Here is a 22,634-nt window from a genome sequence, read left to right on the forward strand (position 1 = left end):
TTTTATGCAAGAGGTCTCCAATTTGACAAATTACCTTTTGAAAAAATATTACAGGCTGATTGCAGACTTCTAAGGAGAGGTCATGGCAGACTGGTCCTGTTGCTGCAACAACTAGAAAAAAGAAGAAGAAGTTACAGAAGTCATCGTTTAAAAGACATTAGAGCACTGTGGAAACAATGAGTACTATATGAACTAAACTTCCAGAGAGAGGGGAGCCCTTCCTAGGTGAGCTGACAGTCTCTGGCCATTTTCCTCCCTGGGGATATTTGCCAGTTCTGGGTGAAGAATAAGAATCATGCTTGGCCTAGGAGGAGGGAGCTTTTGGTGGTTGTGTGGGTCTGGCTTGACAGATTGTAAACTAGTGTAGAACCAAACACAAAGGAGCATGTGCTGATTATTGGGTGATGCAGGAGGCTAGGAGACTTGGCTAGAAGGGCAAAGTGAGCTATCTCAATTTCATGGTACTTAGAAGACAAATTCCCACTAGGAGGAGAGGATCCTGCCACAAATACACAGCCAGTTACCCCTCAGAACATTTGCTAAATATTGAGCTGCATGGGGTCACAGCAGAAAAAGCTAAACTCAAAATCTTTGAAGGGCAGAACTAACTCTGAAGAGCTCAACAGCTAGAGATTCAATAAGCTGTCAATCAAAAGTCAGGAGGGCCACACCTGAGGAACAACGACTAAAAGAAAACCCTATTTGATTTGAAGTGATCTGCTTATTTCACGGAGATGACATTATCTGAAACCTCTGAATTCTTTTATATACGATGTTTGACATGCAATCAAAATTACAAAATATGTGAAGAGGCAGGATAATGTAGCCAATAATAAAGAGAAAAAACAGATGATACAAAGTCACAGATGATATACTCAAGTTAACTGACAAGGACTTTAAGAATAACTAAGATTAATAACTTAAAGAAAATAGAAAAATATAGAAAAATAGAAAGAGAAATTCAACAGAATTATAATCTATTAGAAAGAATCAAAAGCACATCCTAGAAATGAAAAAAGACACTATCTGAAATTAGGAACACTTTGGCTGAGTTTAATAGGCAGGACACAGCAAAGAAAGAGTTAGTGAATTTGAAAACTGATCAATAGAAATGATCCAAATTAAAAGAGAAAACTTCATGGAAGAAAAAGAACAGAGCAAAAGAGACATGTGGAACATAGTCAAACAGTTTAACATATATATAATTGGAGGGGGCAGAGATAGACAACGGAGCAGAAGAAATGTATAAAGACAACCCAAAGATTAAAAAAAAGAACAGTGAAACCCAAGCAGGATAAAAGAAAATCACAAATAGGTACATCACAGTTGAATTGATGAAAACCAAAGATTTAAAAAATCTTAAAAATAGGCAAAGGAAAAAAAAGATATTAATACTTTATCTTCAAAGGAACAACAGGAAGACTAACTGCAGTCTTTTTAACGGAAACTATGAAAAAATACAATGGAATGGCATCTTCAAACTGCTGAAAAAGAAAGAAAAAAAAGGTGTTGCTAATGATTTTACCTACACCACAAAAACCAGGTTTGTTGTCTACCATTTTGTGCTTACAACCATTTGTGGGTCTTCTGCAACACTTCAGTATCCTGAGGTACCTGCCTCATACCCCTTCTCTATTATATAATTTGAGGCTTCATAGTTATGTCATGTCAAGATCACCTATGCCAGCTTATGTATGTTGTAGCTTTACACTTCATTAAGGTGACCTCTACTTTTGTACTCCACTGGCTTGAATCTGCAATCAAATTACAGTGTTAATGTAATCTCATCAGGAGTTGGCATAGCAAGAGCTCTCTGCCTATATATTAGGAACATTATTTATATTAGAAGCTTCTACTCTAATTTTTAAAAAAGATAGTATTGAAGTCTCAGTGGCTGGGGAATGTTTTAGGCCTCACAAATGTTAGATGTGGCGTTCACTCACAAACTACGTAACCTGAAAATGTCACTTAAGAACTTTCTATACAATCTGGGTGCAGTGGTGTGCACCTGTAGTCCCAACTGCTCAGGAGGCTGAGGTGGGGGGTGTCATTCAAGCCCAGGAGTTTGAGTCCGGCCTGGGCAAAAGAGCAAGACCCCGTCTCTAAAAAAAAACTCCCTACACTTGCATTATGGAGAAAAATGGAGCAGTATAATAATATTAACATCAGCACCATGGTTCCTTTAGCATTTATAGGTTCCTTTTGGTGTGATTTATCTTATCTAAACAATGACCGAGAAGGCTTGTAAAATGTTTTCACTAATCCCACATATTCATCATAAGTGAGACAGAACAGTGAGAACTTCCTATGGCTAATGTGTCCTTCCTGGCCTACCTATGATCATCCAGGCATTTATTTTTTTAATACGCCTTAGCTCTCTCTTGGAACTAAAGAGACACCATTTAGCAACAGATAAATAGTCCCTGATGATTAGAATTAACCAGTTGCCACTCCCATCTCTCAAATATTCCACTGAACACCCAGATATCTAATTCTTAGGCTGCTTGAATATCCTGTGTTTCTTGTTTTTGTTTTTGTTTTTTTTTCCAGGACACTGGGCACTTTTAGACAGCAAGTATTATTATTATTTTTTTTTTAAAGAGACAGAGTCTTTCTCTCTGTTGTCCAGGCTGGAGCAGCACCACATTTGGCTATTTTTTTTTTTTAATGTTTTGTAGACATGGGGTCTCACTATGTTGCCCAGGCTGGTCTTAAACTCCTGGCCTCAAGTCATCCGCCTGCGTCGGCCGCCCAAGTGGCTGGACTATAGGCATGTGCCACTCTGCCCAGCTAATTTTTCTATTATTTTTTGTCAAGAGGGGTTCTCACTCTTGTTCAGGCTAGTCTTGAACTCCAGGGCTCAAGCTATCCTCCCACTTTGGCCCCCCAAAGTTCTGGGATTACAGGTGTGAGCCACCTTGCCTAGACTAAGCCAGTAATTTTTTGCCTGGCTCCTGCTGGGGACTAGAATCTGTTCTTACCTCTTCCTCATTTCCCTCCTACTAGTTTCCTTTGATGACAGAGCTTCCATCTGAAATACGTAACACCTATGCTCTGCTCTACCAAGTGCTTCCACTAGCCCTTGTGTCCAGATTAGAGGCCCTTCAAGTTTTACATTCTGGCCTGGGGCTGGACTAGATTACTTATTACTCTGCTGTGACTTTGTCTCTCATTTTTTTAACACAATTTTTTCTCAGTTTTCCCCAAGTTCCTGACAACTTCTTTGTAACTTTTCCAGTAAACCGGATGAAAAGCCTCTAACCCTCTGCTTAAAACAAACAGGTTTATTATGTAAGTGCATCACATGACAGTAAGTAAAGCATTTACTATTTACTAAAGGGTAGAATAGAAGCCTTCAGGATGTAATTCCCAAGAATTACATGGCTGATATCAAACACAGCAGTACATTCCACCTTCAAACAGTATGAAATCAATTTTCAGCATGAAATTACTAATTTCTGAGAGGTGGGCACAGTGAGGAGGCTGAGACAGGTTTCAGAATGGAAGTGGTGGACAATTTGGTTGGTATCTTCATGCATTAGTTCAGAAGCTCCCTAGATGAAAAAGAGGAAAATCCCCATCTCTAGTGGGATAGAGAATGGTAGGATCCACAAGAAGTATTTGTTATTAATCAAATAAATAATTATCATATGTTCAATAGTCTATATTAATTACAATTAATATAGTCTATATTATTGTAAACTACAATAACTTTGTGACCTGGATGTTATTTTTATTATGTGCATTTTTTTATTTTTTTTATTTTTTTTTTTGAGACAGAGTCTCGCTTTGTTGCCCAGGCTAGAGTTGAAAGGCCCAAACTAGCCTAAAGGCCCAAACTAGCCTAACCAGCTTTTCGCTTCTGTAACTATGCTTGCTCATAGGTAATTAAGACTCCTACCCCTCCCTTTTTCTTTATCTTTTCCCCTAAGTGTCCATTGCAAGTTCTCGGAATTGGGTAGTGGTCGTGCAACTGGTTGTGCAAGATGGAGCTACTGGAATTTCCCCACCCTAAACTCCCCGGCCACCTGCGTGTGGTCTTGCCCCATAAAAACCCTAAGCTTGAGAGCTTCGGCGCGGCAGCCTCCCCATCTTGGTGATGCTGTTTAGCCCCTGCGCGCGCTGGAAATAAATCCTCTTGCTCTCTTGCATCAAGCCTCTGGACTCTGAGTCTTTTTGGGCGGTCGTCTCTCTCTCCCAAACGGGCTGTACATTTCTACGGCCCAACATTTGGGGGCTCGTCCGGGATCGGAGAGGCGACCCCTCTTAAAAAGACCGGTGGCACCAGGCTTGGAGGTAGGCCGACTCCGGAGTTGTCCTTTATGTTTGTCTCTGTGTTGTATGTGATGTGTCAGTTTTGAAGTTTGAATTTGGAACGACAGGGTACTAACTCCGTAAGGAGGAAGTTCCTCTGGACCAAGATAGGGTTCTTGGCGGCCAGAAAAACTGTCGCCCTGGAGGACGCTCCAGGGATTAGGGGTGAGTGACCAAGTGGCCTTGGTCGACTCCATTTGTTTGCCTGCAAGTTGTTGCAGGATTGGGCAAGGTAACCCTAGGGTAAGGTATCGTCCTTTGTCTGTGTTTGTGTGCAAAAACAAGTGGCTTCGGTATTTGTCTACTGTCTGTGTTGTTGTCCTTTTCTCTTAAATTCTCCTTTTTACTCATCCAGGAATTATGGGCCAAGGGAAGAGTACTCCTCTCTCCCTCACCCTGACACATTGGAAGGAAGTACGAGACCGGGCCCACGACCTGTCCGTTATCATCCGGAAGGGCCCCTGGCAGACGTTTTGTGCCTCTGAGTGGCCCTCCTTCGGCGTGGGGTGGCCCTCAGATGAAACTTTTAACCTTTCTGTTATTTCTGCAGTGAAAAAGAAAATCTTTGCACCGCACCCCCAAGGACACCTGAATCAAGGTCCCTATATCATTGTCTGGCAGGACCTCACCCAAAACCCTCCTTCTTGGGTAAAGATGCCGGTGCCTCAGCCTTCTCTCGCCCTAGTGGCCCAGATGGCTCCATCAGATCCAGCTCGGTGACCTCTACCCCTAACTGATCCCCAGGCAGAATCCCTCCTCCTGGAATCTCCCCCACCCTATGTCCCCCAGTCGCAGGCGCAGGCAGCCCGGCCAGGGCCGGGGACAGCCCAGCCCACGGCCCCTATGGTTGAGGGTCCGGCCCAAGGCACTAGGAGTAGGAGAGGGTTGTCTCCGGGTTCCATTGTCGCCTGCCCCCTACGCCCAGTGCCAGTTCCCAACTCTGGGCCAGGGTCGGATGACAACACAGCTCCCCTCCAGCTCCTCCAATATTGGCCCTTTTCCACAGCTGATCTCTATAATTGGAAATCTCAAAACTCGAACTTCTCCCAGAATCTGAGAGACCTAATTAATCTTTTAGACTCTGTGCTTTTCACTCATCAGCCCACCTGGGATGACTGCCAGCAGCTGCTTAAGGTGCTCTTCACAACGGAGGAAAGAGAAAGGATTCAGGGGGAGGCGCAGAAGCTGGTTACGGGGAGGACGACAGACCTACTACAAACCCACCAACCATCCACCAAACTTTTCCCCTTGAACGGCCGCTTTGGGACTACAATGAGGCTGAAGGTAGGGAGCGTCTCCGGGTCTACTGCCAGACTCTGATGGCCGGTCTCCGTATGGCGGCACGAAAGCCGACCAATTTGGCCAAGGTAGGAGATGTTCGTCAGGGGCCAGAGAGCCCGGCAGCATACTTAGAGAGGATCATGGAGGCCTTCCGGCAGTACACCCCATAGTTCCCACTATGGAAGAGAGCAAGGCAGCTGTTATGATGGCGTTTGTCAATCAGGCGGCCCCCGACAGTAGGCACAAGGTGCAGAGAATAGATAGATTGGGCGAGAAGACTCTGCAGGACCTGTTAGAAGTGGCGGAGAAGGTCTATAACAATAGGGAGACGCTAGAAGAGAGGTTAGAGAGGATCAGGATAGAAAATAGGAAATTCCAAGCTGGAAAAGCACGGAAAGCAAACAGAGAGATGGCTAAAATCCTGCTAGCCGCCACAAGAGGGGGGCAGATAGGGTCAGAGGATAGGGAAAGGCCCCGGCGGGAAAGGCTAGGAAGGATCAATGTGCCAATTGCAAAGAGCATAGACATTGGGCCTGAGAGTGCCCCAAAAGAAAGAGGGGCGAAGACTTGAAGGTCCTGAAAAAGTCACGGTTGCAGGACAGGTGATAGACGAATAGGGAAGATGGGGTTCGGTCCCCCTCCCCAAACCTAGGGTAACTTTGCAAGTGAAGGGGAACCCAGTCAGCTTCCTCATAGATACAGGAGCAGAACATTTAGTACTAATGGAAGACACAGGAAAATTGTCCAGTAAGACCAGCTGGGTGCAGGGGGCAACAGGAGCCAAACTATATCGGTGGACCACGTGGTAGAGATTGGATTTGGGTTCAAGATAAACTTGCCTACCCTGTTCAACGAGGCCCTCCATGATGACCTTGGGTTTTCGGAAAAGGCTCCACCTCTGTATGAAGGGCATAAGACGGGGCGAGCATGGGAGTGGCCTGTGCAAAAGACGCTTTTCAGGCCCTGAGGGCAGCCATGCTAGAAGCCCCGGCCCTAGCACTCCCTGATCCTACAAAAGAGTTTCACCTGTTCATAGACGAGAAGAGGGGAAATAGTCAAGGGAGTACTCACGCAGGCCCTGGGACCCTGGAAGAGACTGGTGGCGTACTTGTCAAAAAAAAACTAGATCCGGTGGTGGCGGGGTGGCCAGTGTGTTTGCGAATCATCGCAGCCACAGCCCTGTTGGTCAAAGACGCTGATAAGCTCACCCTAGGGCAGCGGCTGCAGATCACCACCCCGCACTCCATAGAGGGGGTTCTGAAGCAGCCACCGGGACGGTGGATCACAAATGCGGGGCTGACTCATTACCAAGGGCTTTTGCTGGACGCACCCCGCATCGAGTTCCGGGCCCCTGCCGCCTTGAATCCGGCTACGCTTCTGCCAACCCCCGCTGCAGCCGCACCTGAACGTGATTGCCTTGAGATCCTAGCCGAGACCCAGACAACCCGTAGAGACTTGAATGATCGCCCCCTTCCAGGTAGCGACCTGACCTGGTTCACGGACGGAAGCAGTTTCATCCGGGACGGACGCAGGTACGCAGGGGCGGCCATAGTAGATGACCAAGGTAAACTTGTCTGGGCGACATGCCTTCCGCAAGGGACATCTGCTCAGAAGGCAGAACTAATAGCGCTGACAGAGGCTCTTAGCCGGGCCGAAGAAAAAGGCTGACGGTGTACACTGACAGCTGCTTTGCCTTTGGGACCGTGCACATACATAGGGCCCTCTACAGGGAAAGGGGCTTCATCACGGCAGAGGGAAAGGAAATTAAGCACATGCCTGAAATACTCCACCTACTAGAGGCTGTTTTGCTGCCAAAGGCAGTGGCGGTAGTCCACACCCCGGGACAGCAGAGCGGGCATTCAGTGGAAGCACAGGGCAATCGCAGAGCGGACGCTGAAGCTAAGAAGGCTGCAGAAGACACTCCGCAGCCAAACATCCTGCACCTTAGCCTGCCACCCCCAGGCATGGGACGGTTGCCTCCTCTGCCAGACTATTCCAGTGTAGATGAGGTCTGGGCCTCAGAGCAGCTACGTGAAGATGGCTGGTTGCGGGACAAAGGGCATCGCCTAATAGTGCCAGAACTCTTAAGACGCCACCTGTTAAAGCACCTGCATCAGACCACACATCTAGGGAAGAAAAAGATGCTGCAACTGCTGGACACTGCTCAACTAAGGTTCAAGTCACAAGGACGGGTTCCAGATGACATCGTCAAAAGTTGCCGAGCCTGTCAGGTCATGCAGCCGGGGAGGACCAGAGGGACCCACGCAGGTATGAGGGAAAGGGGGAGGTAGCCAGGACTATTTTAGGAAGTGGATTTCACAGAGGTCAAGCCTAGAAAATAGGGGTGCCGATATTTACTGGTCATAGTAGATACGTTTTCCAGATGGGTAAAAGCCTTCCCTACGAAAGGAGAAACAGCTTTGACAGTAGCTAAGAAAATATTAGAAGAAATAGTCCCCAGATATGGACTGCTGGAAGGGATAAGATCAAATAATAGACCTGCGTTTGTCAGGTTAGTCAAGGGCTGGCCCGGGCTATGGGGATAGATTGGAAATTACATTGTGCATATAATCCCCAGAGCTCTGGGCAGGTAGAGCTAATAAATAGAACAATAAAAGAGACCCTGACTAAATTGGCCCTAGAGACTGGCAGAGACTGGGTGACCCTCCTTCCCTTCGCCCTGTTCCGAGCCTGGAACACCCCATATCACTTGGGTTTAGCCCCTTTTGAAATCATGTACGGCACACCCCCTCCTGTAGTTCCTAGGATGAGCCCTGAGGCTCTTCCGGGACATCCCAAAGTGTTGCAAGCGGTGCAGGCTCTGCAATGTGTCCACAGTCAAGTATGGCCTGCCCTCCGTGCTATCTACCGGCCTGAGGAGAAGGGTGCTGGATATCCGTTTCACCCACACCAGCCAGGGGACTGGGTGTGGGTGAAACGGCATAACAGCAGAACCCTTGAGCCAAAATGGAAGGGCCCTTTTCAAACTATCCTTGTTACTCCCACTGCTCTTAAGGTCGATAGAATAATAGCGACCTGGCTACACCACTCCCACGTGAGACCTGCTAATAAAAAGACCAGGAGCGGTGCCAGGACCGGTGGAAAGCAACTGCAGACCCGAAGAATCCTCTAAAGACCAGACTGACCCGAGTGGCGGCGACAGCCCAGGACTGCTGACCCAGACTTGGACTGGGGTTGTGGCATCTAAAGATTGAACTGGGTGACAACATGGACGGGTCGAGGTGGGGGTTGGTTATTGTGTTTTGGGGATGTTGTGTCTTTGGTCCAGTGTTTTTGGGATAGAGACCTACAGCTGTATTTACCGCCTCAAACCCCCACCAACCCCATAACCTTACATGGGTCTAAAGATTACTGTATAATAGTGTTAGTGTTCCCAAAAATAATATACCACACTGAGGAGACAATGTATGAGAGCATAATAGGGCAAAGAGTCACCAACCTAATTTTTAAAAGAAAAAGAGAGCCCTTCACAGCCATAACCCTGGCTACTCTCTTGGCTTAGGGACAATAGGAGCATGAACTAGTATCTCTTCTCTGGCAATGCAGCAAAGAGGGTTTAATACTCTGAGGGCAGCTGTTGATCCGAGGTAGTGCTCCAGAACCAAAGGGGGTTAGATCTAGTAGTCCTCCAGCAAGGAGGACTGTGTGCTGCCCTCAAAGAAGAACGTTGTGTCTATGCAGACCATGCGGGAGTTGTTAGAGAATCTATAGCTAAGGTCAGGGAAGGGCTTGCCTGCCGCAAACGGGAATATGAATGGCAAGCAGGTTGGTTTAAGTCTTGGTTTAACAGTTCCCCCTGGTTAACTACTTTACTCTCCACTTTGCTAGGGCCCCTGCTTATACTCATCTTGCTCCTAACCTTTGGGCCTTGTATACTCAGCCGACTAGTGACTAGTCTGAGAGCAGGTCGGCGCAGTTCAATTAATGGTTCTACAACGAAACTATCAACCTCTTGCTGGAGATGAAGTCCTGTAGTTTCAAGATTAAAACTTTCCAAAAGAAAAAGGGGGGAATGAAAGGCCCAAACTAGCCTAAAGGCCCAAACTAGCCTAACCAGCTTTTCGCTTCTGTAACTATGCTTGCTCATAGGTAATTAAGACTCCTACCCCTCCCTTTTTCTTTATCTTTTCCCCTAAGTGTCCATTGCAAGTTCTCGGAATTGGGTAGTGGTCGTGCAACTGGTTGTGCAAGATGGAGCTACTGGAATTTCCCCACCCTAAACTCCCCGGCCACCTGCGTGTGGTCTTGCCCCATAAAAACCCTAAGCTTGAGAGCTTCGGCGCGGCAGCCTCCCCATCTTGGTGATGCTGTTTAGCCCCTGCGCGCGCTGGAAATAAATCCTCTTGCTCTCTTGCATCAAGCCTCTGGACTCTGAGTCTTTTTGGGCGGTCGTCTCTCTCTCCCAAACGGGCTGTACATTTCTACGGCCCAACAGAGTGAGTGCCATGGCGTCAGCCTAGCTCACAGCAACCTCAAACTCCTGGCTCAAGCAATCCTCCTGCCTCAGCCTCCCAAGTAGCTGGGACTACAGGCATGCGTCACCATGCCCGGCTAATTTTTTCTATATATATTAGTTGGCCAATTAATTTCTTTCTGTTTATAGTAGAGACGGGGTCTCGCTCTTGCTCAGGCTGGTTTCGAACTCCTGACCTCGAGCAATCCGCCCGCCTCGGCCTCCCAGAGAGCTAGGATTACAGGCGTGAGCCACCGCGCCCGGCCTATTATGTGCATTTTGAACCCTAAAAATTGTAGGTAATTATTAGTATTTACCACACGTGGGATTATGGTAATATATTTAACACTGATTATCTCATTTAATCCATAAAAGATCGCAAAGAAGAAGCAATTATTTTTCAGATGAGGAAACTTGGGGCTTATAAAGGTTATGCCTGAAGATGCAGTTGTAGCAAGTGAGAGAGCTAGGATTCATAGATTCTAAGCTCTTAATCATAAAGTTCGGGTGTTAAATGAGTTGTTTAAAGTCTCCTGGCCAGGAAGTTTGAAACTGGAAATTGAGCCCAGGGTTTATGATCATATACTGCTCACTTTTAAAAAACAGCCGTATTCACATATTATACCATTTACTCATTTAAAATGTACAATCTAATAGCTTTTAGTATATTAACAGAATTATGTATGTCTTAGCTCAAGCTGCTATAACAAAATAACATAGACTGCGTGGCTTAAACAAAATAAATTTATTTTCTCAGAGTTAGGGAAGCTAAAAGTACAAGATCAAAGTGCCGGCATGGTTAGTTTCTGGGGAGGGGCCTCTTTCTGGCTTATATACAGCTGCCTTCTCACTGTGTTCTCACATGGCAAGGAAAGAATCCTCATAGGATTCAAATTATACGTATGTTAGAGTATTTGTTATTGTCCCACTAGTCACTGAAACTCTGTTTTTTTTTTCCAGTATTTTTTTCTCTCTGTTTCACTTTCAATAGATTTTATTGATTGCTTCATGATCACTGATCTTTTATTCTGAAGATAATAATTGCTATTTATTCCATTTGGTAAAATTTTTGTTTGACACATTTTCTTTTCTAAAACTTTAGTTTGGTTCAAATCTTTCATATCTTTCCTCATTATATTCATGTCTTCCTTTAAATACATGAATGTAGTTAAAATAGATATTTTAACATTTCTGTCTGTTAGTTATATATGTCTGTCTTTCTGAGCCTGTTTTAATGATCAACTTTTATTTGCATTTTGAGCTACATTTTCCCGTTTCTTGGCATGTTTGGTAACTTTTGACTGGACGTTGAACATTGTAACCATTACTTTATTAAGTGCTAGATTTTATTGTCTTTATGATTGTTGCTCTCTATTCTAGTAGGTAACTAAGTTCTTTACAGATTAGTTTGATCCCTTCAGGGCCTGTTGTAAGCTTTGCTAGGGTGGATGAAGTGTGCCTGCACTCCAACAGTATTTGAGCCTTCCTGCTAAGGTGTGACCCCTAAGGAATCTCCACTGAAAGCCTTAGGTTATCATCAATGAATCTCCATCACAACAGGCCAGAACTCAACTATCTCCCAGCCCTGTAGGAGCCCTACAAATCTGCAGCCTTTGAATATTTGTTCATTTTACCTTTCCTTGTGGAACTTCACCCTATGCATGGGTAGCCTAGTAGTCAGTAAAGTCTCAAGAGGACGCTGTGGCTCTTTACATAATTTCCTCTGGGTGCTTTCCCCACACCCTCCATCCACCTCAGCCTCTCAGGACTATGACATCTGTCTCCTAAACTCAGTGAGACCGCAGAGCTCTGTTTGGGTTTCTCCTTCTTCTACCTGTATTTCAGGAGTTTCTTCTAGTCCGAAGCCAGGGAATTCATCTCATTTGCTTCCCTTTCCTTGAGAATCACTGTCCTCAGCTGCCTATTATCCAATGCCTAAAAATAGTTGTTTCATGTATTTTATTCAGTTTTTTAGTTGCTTGATTTGAGAAGACAAGTCCACTTCTTATTACTTTACCATGGCCAGAAACAGAATTCCAGCCCATACTTTCATTTAAGTCTGTTCTCTAACCATAGTTAAATGTGCCTTTATATTTCTAATACTGTTTGTTTATTTCTTTTTTTTTTTTTTTTTGAGACAGAGTCTCACTTTGTTGTCCAGGCTAGAGTGAGTGCCGTGGCGTCAGCCTAGCTCACAGCAACCTCAAACACCTGGGCTCAAGCGATCCTCCTGCCTCAGCCTCCCGAGTAGCTGGGACTACAGGCATGCGCCACCATGCCCGGCTAATTTTTTTATATATATATCAGTTGGCCAATTAATTTCTTTCTATTTATAGTAGAGACGGGGTCTCGCTCTTGCTCAGGCTGGTTTTGAACTCCTGACCTTGAGCAATCCGCCCGCCTCGGCCTCCCAAGAGCTAGGATTACAGGCGTGAGCCACAGCGCCCGGCCTCTTTTCTTTTTTCTTAATCAATTTCACTAAAATTCATTTTATTAATCTTGTCGAAGAACCAATTTTTATGCTAGTTTATTATTTCAAATGTATCAACATTTAGTTAGATTTTTCTGTATGTAGACAAATTTTGTTTTTCCTTATTTTTTCTTCCATCTTATATCTTTTAACAGGGGTCATTTTTCTCTATATAATTATATTTACATATGTATTTATATATAAACAATATAATAGAAATTACTCTAGTAGGCTCAATATATATTCATCTTAAAAGTATCTTTTCCATGCCCTCATTTTGGAAAGACATTTTTGTTGATTACACAATGTTAAATGGATGGTTGTAGGCTAATCAGAATTCCATTGTCTTCTGACTTTCATCAATCCTACTGAGAAGTCTGTTGCCAATATGTTATTTCCTTCAAGGCTATGTTCTTTCTCTTTGACTGCTTTTTATATTTTTATATTTATTTATTTATTTTATTTTTTTGAGACAGAGTCTCACTTTGTTGCCCAGGCTAGAGTGAGTGCCATGGTGTCAACCTAGCTCACAGCAACCTCAAACTCCTGGGCTCAAGCAATCCTTCTGCCTCAGCCTCCTGAGTAGCTGGGACTACAGACATACACCACCATGCCCAGCTAATTTTTTCTATATATATGTTAGTTGGCCAATTAATTTCTTTCTATTTATAGTAGAGACGGGGTCTCACTCTTGCTCAGGCTGGTTTTGAACTCCTGACCTCGAGCAATCCACCCTCCTCGGCCTCCCAGAGTGCTAGGATTATAGGCGTGAGCCACCACGCCAGGCCTGGTTGGTCTTAATCTATGGAATCCTCTTGATCTACATTGGGGATGCTTTTATTAAAAACGAAATTTAGTTTGCTTCTCTTAGGAGCCATTGATGCTACTTACTTGGAGTCATTTGAGCCTCCTTTATGGCCTGACTTCATGAAGAGTCTCAGGTTTAGCTTTTCTACTTTGTATATTGACTGATACCTTATTAACTTGTTTGCCATGCTTTCCTCATTACCTGTAACATAGTAGGTATTACAAAGAGAGTTGATAAAAAATTATTGAGTAGCTCAGTTTACCATTTTTTTTTTGTAAACTTGAAGTTATGCAGAAAGCAGAATTATTATCATGTTACTTATGAGAAGTTTAGGTTCAGAATGAGAAGTGAGGGTGAGTCAGAAGCTGAAAAGCTGTGAGAATAAGAATCAATATTCAACCATTTAAAAAAATAAAGAAAGAAGAAAAAACCCTAATAATATTTACTAAGTAAAAATGCTAATAATTACACTAACTTTCCTTGCATTAGAAGCTGAAAAAGTATTTTTGGCAAGACTCAAGTAGTAACTTATCTTTTTCAAACACAGACTGGAATGTGTTTCTTCCCTTTGGTCTACATAAATTTCTGTTTATAGTTCCAACCAATAGACTGTACTTTATTTTCTGACTTTAAAAGTGGCACTTAATTTTTGCCTAAAATTCTTTGCATTTATAGTTGGCTCTTACAATGCTTTCAAAATTATTCTCAGTTATTTCAGATGAGACAATTGTTAGGAGTTTCAAGCTACCAAGGGAAACTTGATTGCTTGTTCTATGGTTAGAAGAATAGTTTCATATTTCTAAGATTATAGAAAAAGATTCTGGGATGATGTGATTGACTCTAAAAAGGCACTTCAAAGTATCATAACTCCAAAATATAAGCAAATCATATATATTTTAAAATATGAACTGATACTCAACCTGAAGAAGACTAAAGCTAAATTCATAAGGAAAACTTTTTTTCTTTTTTAGCCAAAGATGATCTTTGATAACAAATTTACCATTTTCCAACCTGCCAGTCAGACACTGAGTACTTGCTGTGTGCTTAACAGTATCTTGTAAAGTGCTTTATTTCAGACTTATATTTAGGAGTGTATTTTATAATCATCTATGTAGTCTATTATAATCATCTTAAGGACAAGAGTAAGATCTGTTCATTAATGAGCTTTTGCACTGTATCTGTGTGAAGTTATAAGGACCAGAACTATTATGGTAGTTAGAAAAAAGGACTGGATATTATTACAAGGGTAAAAGTAGAAAGGCACAAAATTCTGGGACCTTGCCATCTTACTAGTATGGTATCTAATATAATATATGCTCCATAACATAATTCCAGAAGACATTCAATTCAAGACTGACCAAGTCATTAATTTCAAGGAGATTTGGGGAAAAAGAACACACACACAACAAAACCATTAAACACTGTATTAAATAAAAATAGGTGGTTCTGAAAATACATGCTACAGAAGTTGAAAGAATAAAATCAGTGTGGGTTAAGGTAGCTGGAGACCATTTCATGAGATGTTGTATGAGATAATTTGGGCTAGGAGGAAAGCATTTGGGAAGAACAATGAGAACAAGCAAAGGTGAGAAGGTAGAGAACACATGATATTGTTGAGGGGAAAGTAGTCTGTCTACAGTAGAGTGTTTGCTTAGGGGAGTAGCTAGAGATGATGCTGGAGAGGTAGGAGATTATGAGAGACCTTAAAATTTCAGTAGTCTTTGAGCACCATGTGGCCATGGATCATGTCCATTTTGTTCTCCATTGTATCCTTTGTACCTACCCTAGAGACTGGCACATAGTATGTGTTCAATAAAATTTTGTTGGATGAATTAATTGCTTGGATGAAGACACTTTGACATGTTGAGGCTTTATCTGGAGATCAGTGAGTACTCACTGGAGGTTTTGGAGTATAAGGATGTCATGTTATAAATGGGAAAACTATTCTCAAGTTGAGGGGCAGAATAAACTGGAGTAGGTAGAGGCTGGCTGGATGTAAGCAGAGCAGCTAGGCTATTCCTGTGATCATCCTTTGCATAAGAAAGATTAAGAGTGGACTGAGGATGGTGGAAAAGAAGAGTCGTTTTGAGAATGAAACAACTGGATTGTGATTTGTTGGCAAGTTTTCTGCCTAAAAGACAGAGAGATATCAAAATTAATAAATAGTGGGATGGGTGTCGTAGCTCATGCCTGGAACCCTATCACTTTGGGATCCTGAGGCAGGATTGCTTGAGGTCAGGAGTTCGAGACCAGCCTGAGCAAGAGTGAGACCCTGTTTCTACAAAAAATAGAAAAATTAGCTGGCCGTGGTGGTGTGTGCCTGTATTTGGGAGGTTGAGGCAAGATGATCACTTGAGACCAGAAGTTTGAAGTTGCAGTGAACTATGATGACCCCACTGTACGCTAGCACTCTAGACAGGTACAGGGAGACAGAGTGAGACCCTATCTCAAAAAAAAAAAAAAAAAAAAAAAAAAAAGGAATAATGAGTTGATTTTTGTAGTCGGCATTTAAACTTGAGAATTTTTATTGTCATTCTCATTGCTTACCTTTCTTCTAGTATTTTCTTCCCCGGAGCATGATCGTTTGGTTGAGCTTTTCTCAAGATGCTCAATTATATACCAATTATTTTTCCTATAACAATTATGTTCACTTATTCTTTGAATACTTCTGAATTGTCAGACCTATTATACAATTCCCATCATAACAGGATAGATTTGGAAAGTGCCAACATAGAAAATAACGAGAACATCTGTTGCCAGAGTGTACGGAGGAATGGAGGTCAGAGAAGGGAGTAAGCGTGGAATCTTATCTTTTTAGTTTAGAACTTCTGGACCTGGTGGCTTTTGTTTTGTTGCTTACTAGCATCAAGCTCTTGCTGATAAACCTCCTGGGCAGTTAAGAGATTTTTCTTTTATTTTCTCATTCTTATCCTGACTTACAGAAAAGGTGGAGTTGTTTATAGTGTTCACCTGTCCAGCCCAGCCCAGCCCTGACACTCGGAGTTGATGCAATGAACCAAGTGCGTCTACAGACATTCCTTGAGTGTCTGTTGGCTCAAGACCAGGTGCTGGGTGAGCTGTCCCTGACCTCAAGGGTCACAGGAAGAAAAGTCCCCCCCCCCCCCAGCCCACTGGCTCGCAAGCTTTCCTACATCAGGGTGACTCTAAGGGGCTAGCTGGTCGCACCCCGCGCGTGGAGCGCCAAAGCTTTCTTTCCACCGAGGGCCACCCCCCTTCAAGCGACCCCGGTCTTCCCTCTCCCGTCAAGGGCATCTTTTAGGGGAAGGAACAGAACAGCCCTTTCTTGCGTTCTTTTCCTGGGACCAAAGCAGAAAGCTGGACAGCCATTAATAGGAGCGACATTATTTTCATTGTCGTTAAGCTCCGAGGTCCGGAGAGGCGAAGACCAGACCCTCACCGCGCGCCCCCTGCTCGGGGACCGAGCCCCGCCCGGCGCGCCGCGGAGCCGCCGCTGGACCCGGGTGGGCCCCGCGGGAGAGGCGGCCCCGCCCAGCGCGGGCCGCGGGTGTCAGCGCTGCCGCGCCCGCCGGTCCCCGTCGCCGCCGCGTCCCCGCCCGCCGGCCGCGCCGCGCGGAGCCCGCGGCCAGGTGTCCTGCGGGAGGCGTCCCCGCGCTGCCAGCCGGAGGCCGCGGGGCCAGCCGGGCGCGCGTGCTCACGGGTGCCTTTCGGGGATATTTTCCTCCCCGCGCCCTGCGGGTTTCGCCTCCGCCTTCCTGCTTCGGCTCCTGCTGCCTGAACCATGTCCGCAAGAGGTGAGTGTGGACAGGTGGGACGGCCCGCGGAGCCGGGCGCCGGGCCCGGCGGGGCAGGGCGCGGGCCAGGGCGGGCCGAGCAGGTGCGGGAGGACGGGAGGCTGCGACAGCCGCGCCGACCGCCACCCGGCCCTAAACTTTGGCCGCGGATCCCAGGGCTCCGGGCTGCTAGGGGGCGGGGGCAGGAAGCCCTCGCCCTTGACCTTGATCCCCGGATGTGGGCGAAGTCCGAGGGCCAAGGTCGGTGCCCGGCTCACCTGGCCGAGCAGCACGTCTGGGCTGGGAGGGCCTGGGGGATGGGTTTGCCGCTGCCTGTCCTGCTGGGAAGCCGTTGAAGGGCTGGCCCGGAGGGAGGAAGAGGTATTTTCTTCCTCCTTTCTTGTTACCATTTTGCAGTTCGGTGATGGAAGGAATCCAGAGCTCGATGCAGCACGATTTAAAGCTGCAGTGCTTACACCCCATTAAAAGAAAAGTAAATTCGCTACCTGTACTCCCCTTTGCGTTAATCTCCCCTTCTCCTCCCCACTCGTTTTCTTTCTGGAGTAAAATAATTACTGCAGGTGAAATGGGCGGAAAAAAAATCAGAATTGCTTTTCAGGCAAGAATGAAGGGAATGTATTTCTTGCCATCTGGAGCCAAGGATGATGCTGGGGAGAGTGGGTTAGTCATAGCTCAGTGGCTGCTACTATGAGTGAAATATTAAAGAGATCAAGTCATTGTGCAGCTTGCGAGCAATTAAAATGGAGGGAATTGGTTGCTTTGCCATAAGCATTTAAGGAAAATATTGATTATTTTTAGAAAGTGTATTTGCAAAGCACCAAGTTCCACCCCTTTTGATACCCTGAAGGCAACTTACAAGAGGAGTTGCCGAGTTATTTTTTAAGCTCCCAAGCTTTAACCCTGCTTTTTGGAAGGAGTTTAGGAATTTAATAACGTATTGGGTAATTAAGTGCTGCTTTACAGAGTTCATCCTGGGGCACATAATGATCTGGAATGTTTTAATTCCTTTTCAAGGAATCTGATCTTTGTTGATGATTGCTCTGGCAATACAGCTGGGTTGTTTGGTTCATTACCTGAAAATGAAGTGGTAAGGGCTAAGTGGAATGACAGAATTTACACTGTAGATAGCAGGTTATAGAGGCGGACAAGGGGCCCTGAGATACTACCTGCCTAATCAGGCCTAGTAATTTGTGTATACTACAGAAAGGAAAAAAGAGGATGGCACAGATACGATTATAAGGCACTCAGCATGTGTACGGATGGGATCTGAGGGACTCCAGCTGTACAGTCGCTGAACTGTGTTCTAAGACAGAGGCTTTTGGTCCTGACCTTTGTCCTGAGTGCCACGAGAAACATGTGGAGAATATCTCTCACAAATTGTAAACTCTCTGGGGTCAGAGTCCACTTCTAATTCAGCTTCCAAACACTTAGTACAGAAACTTGCACACTGTAGAAGCCAAGTAACTCTTGGGAACAATCATATGTCCTAGGAAGCATCAAGTTCATTAAGTGACACCACCAATTTCATTTAGTTTCTGGTCTCTCCTATGACTGGGTCTCTGTGGTTTATCTGAGCATGGGAAATGAAGACGGCCCCAGCAACTGAGAGGAGCTATAAGCCCTGGATTGGGGCTGGGTTCTCAAATATTTATTCTTGAACCTGGTTTCAAATAGGATGATTTGGAGTCAGATATAGACATTTCACTCAATTGTCTATTTCTCCTTCAAACTTCATTTTGGTAATCTTGCATTTAATGGTTTAAAGTCTAATCTTGTAGGGGGGGAAATCTATGACAATAAATATCAGTTACTGTATGCTTCTGTGTCAGGTACATGTCAGTTACTGTATGCTTCTGTGTCAGGTACATTTAATCAGGATTAAATGATTTTAATCCTCACAATAACTCAGTCAAGTAGATACTTTTGTTACCTGCCCATTTTACAGATGGAGGAACTGAGGTTTTGAGAGAGCGTTTAACTTACCTGAGTTTAAACAGTTGATAACTGGCAGATCCTGATTTCCACTGAGGTCTGTCTTATTCTGATCATGTTCTCTTTGATCTTCTACCACTATTGTTAGTCCTTTGAATATTATAATAGACATCACAATCATTGATTTACTAAGAAGAAAGAGAAAATGCCCTATACATGGGATTTAAAGCAAATGGCCTTGGCAAGTAACTTGGAATTTCCAATACATTTAGAAACACCTTCATGGGCATTTGGTAATGGCAAAGTGAGGGAGACAAGGTCACTGATGCTTAATGTTGTTAGTTTGATATTCTTAGTTTTTTCTGCCACTTCAGTTTTGAGAACCAGAATTCCCTAGATATTGCCAAAGATTGAGAATTTTTCTTATATTTTCATGAAGTATTTTTATTTATATGAATTTGGAAAAAACAATTCTAAATGATGAGTGCCCAGCAAAGTAGTTACTGAATTGAGTTTGTGCAGGAAAATGTTTACTTTCATTTATTTTTTATAAAAGATGTCAAAGCTGTGAGCTTCACTATGGTGTTCTAGTATCTGCTCTCATCTACACTCCTGAAAGTAGAATAACTCTTCAGGACCAGAAACTTAATGTGTCTACTTAAGTACTTAACTTATCAATAGGAAAGCCTTTAGACCCTTGGAAAGATAAATCTCATTGATTTTAAAAATGATCTCTGCTTATTTCTAGTATCTAGGTTTGTAGGTGTGAAAATCAAAATGGAGTCACTAATGTTAAGAAAACCTTGACAGAGAGGGCTGAGGAAAGCTGTGAAGAGAGGGTGTTCATGCTTGCTATGCCCAGTAACAAAAACTATCACAAAAGGCTGCAAAAAACACAATCTTGCACAAAGGCCGTTGCAAACCTGCACAAAAAATACTTCTGCAAGAACATCTGTCCAGCAACTGCCTGTCCATCCTTGGACATTCTTTATTGAGCTTTGTAGCCAAGGATAGTTATTTCAAAACAATTATGTAATCCTCATCATCTTTTTTCTTTTAAAAATGTCTTCCTTTACCTCCCCAAATATGCACATAGTTTACTATGGCATGCATATTCTCATCACAATGATCTAGTCCCCCAAAACAACTTTTGTTTTAGAGAGAGCTGTTCTCTGTTTATTTAGGTTGACATAGGTTATGGTAGGGATTAATTGTTTTTTAATTGAAAACAATGAGATCTGTTGAATCTCATGAGAAAAGCAACTTTATTAAAAAAATTTGAGAGAAAAATATTATTATATTCATCTGCTCTTTAAAATATAAACAGAATATTAAAATTTACTTTAATATTCAAACTTAACAGTAAAAAGTATTCTTTAATTTAATGATAGGGCAAGCTAAGACATTCCCATTTTGTGGTCTTAGAATATTCTCATCAAAAGCTTGCAACTTGGTGTTGGTATTTTTACCACTAGAGACTAAAATGGATCCATCATATCTTATTTCTGAATTGCCAGCTAGAGGAAATTATAACACTTAGAACAGAGTTTCCTTACCTGGGGAGAATCATCTAGGTAGCATTCTTTCCTTCCTTTCTCCCTCCCTCCCTTTCTTCTTCCCTCCCTCCCTTCCTTCCTTCCTTCTTCCCCTTCTCCCTCCCTGCCTCCCTTCTTTCCCTGTCTTGCTCTATTGCCAGGCTAAAGTGTAGTGATGTCATTGTAGCTCACTGCAACCTTGAACTCCTGGGCTCAAGCGATTCTCCTGCCTCAGCCTCCCAAATAGCTGGGACGACAGGTGCGCACCACCATGCCTGGCTGATTTTTTAATTTTTTTGTAAACATAGGGTCTCACTAGGTTGCTCAGGTTGGTCTGAAACTCCTGGCCTCAAGTGATCTTCCCACCTCAGCCTCCCAAAGTGCTGGGATTACAGGTGTGAGCCACCACGCCCAGCCTAGGTAGGCTTTTAAAACTGTAGATTCCCAGGTCTCATTCCAGATCTAATGGATCATAAACTCTGAAGGTAGACCCCCAAACCTATATATGTAAAAAACTTTCAGGTGACTCTAAGAATGATGAGAGTAGAGTCCCCTAATTGCAGCATCATAAGAATCTCCTGGAGTATTTAGCAAACACGCTGATACCAGGACTCTGCTTTAGTCTGTTAAATCAGAATACTCAATATTGGCATGGAAATCTGAATGTTCAGCAAGTCCCAGGTGATTCTTACATACAAGTGAAATTGGGAACCATTGAATTAGGACTTGTTTCTTCTAATGCAGGGTCTGGTTCACCAGCTAGTTTTCAAAGAAACTGCTTTTAAGTTATAACATAATATATCAAAATCCATTGTCAGTATAGTAATACAAGCTATATTAATATACTAATGAAGTATATAAAAATATTAAATTATTAATTAGTACAATATATTTGATTCAAACAGAAGCATATAAAGTTAAAAATTTGAAATCCCTTTCTACAACATCCTAAGAATTAAGTATGGCAAACAGTGCATCCTATATATCCTTCTAGACAGTTTCTATCTGATTAGCTTTGGGTTTAATTCAATAAACAGTAAATACCTATTCTGTGCAAGACATGTGGCAGATAATAAGTACTGACAATGTCGGTATTAAAAGATACTAATATTAGAAGCATTTGTTCTGTAAAATTTGGATTTAGCCAGAAGGCCACACTCAAGGATCCAGAAGGCTACATGTGGCCCCAAGGCCACAGGATAAGCCTACTAGTTTGTCAGAAGCTCGAGTCTGGGGGGGGGGGGGACGTGCAGGTGTGTGGATAGATTCCATTGCACTGTCAGAGAAATAACTCAAAGTACATATGTTCTAGAAATGTTTGCTATCTTTGTTTTCAGAACTTCCATAAAACTGGAAGCAACTTGAACGTTCATCCCTTGGGGAATGAGTGACTAATTGTGATGTATGTGTACTATGGACTATTATGCAGTTATTAAAAAGAATGAGTTGGCTCCGTGTGTGTTGGTCTGGAGGGATGGCCATGATACAGTAAGTGAGAAGAGTGAGTTTTAGGATAAAGTGTATGTCATAGATGATTCTAGTTCTGTAAATTGGGAGAAATCCCTATGTGTGCATGTGTGCCACGAGCATAGATCTTAATAAAATCACAGGATAGCGTACACCAAGCCATTAGCAGTGGCTTAAAGGCGAGGGTAGAGAAGGAAGATAATTGCCTTTTCTCTGAATACATCTTGTATTGGTTGTATTGTTGTGTTGTTTGGTGGCAAGTAGGTATCGCTTTAATAGATTGATAGGAAATTCCATAAAGGAAAAATGTCCACTTCATTTTCCATGCATTCATTTCATTTATTGGAGTCAGAGACATAGATTTTCATTTGTTTATTCTGCAAACATTTATGGAACACCTGTTACATGCCAGGAATTGGTTAATAGGACCCAGTATATATCCTCAAGGAGCTCACAGTCTTATGGGGAAGACAAATATATATTTATAAAAGGATACACCAAGTGCAGAGAGAGAGAGAGAACGTGGGATAGAGACAGTGCTATAGTAATACCAAAGAGTGGCTACTGAATACAGCTGTAG

The 22,634-nt window shown here is 43.5% G+C and overlaps 1 protein-coding gene across 1 annotated transcript in view; it reads left to right on the forward strand.

Annotated features, from left to right (window-relative positions):
• Positions 1 to 16,916: 16,916 nt before the first annotated feature.
• Positions 16,917 to 22,634, forward strand: part of ABLIM1 (actin binding LIM protein 1) — a 290,610-nt gene continuing 284,892 nt past the window's right edge. Inside the window, exon 1 of the mRNA XM_076009764.1 lies at positions 16,917 to 17,120. Coding sequence (XP_075865879.1) covers positions 17,108 to 17,120 — 13 coding nt within the window. The 5' untranslated portion in view covers positions 16,917 to 17,107. The remainder of the gene's footprint in view (positions 17,121 to 22,634) is intronic.

Source organism: Microcebus murinus, chromosome 14 (genome assembly GCF_040939455.1).
Source record: "Microcebus murinus isolate Inina chromosome 14, M.murinus_Inina_mat1.0, whole genome shotgun sequence".
NCBI lineage: Eukaryota > Metazoa > Chordata > Mammalia > Primates > Cheirogaleidae > Microcebus > Microcebus murinus.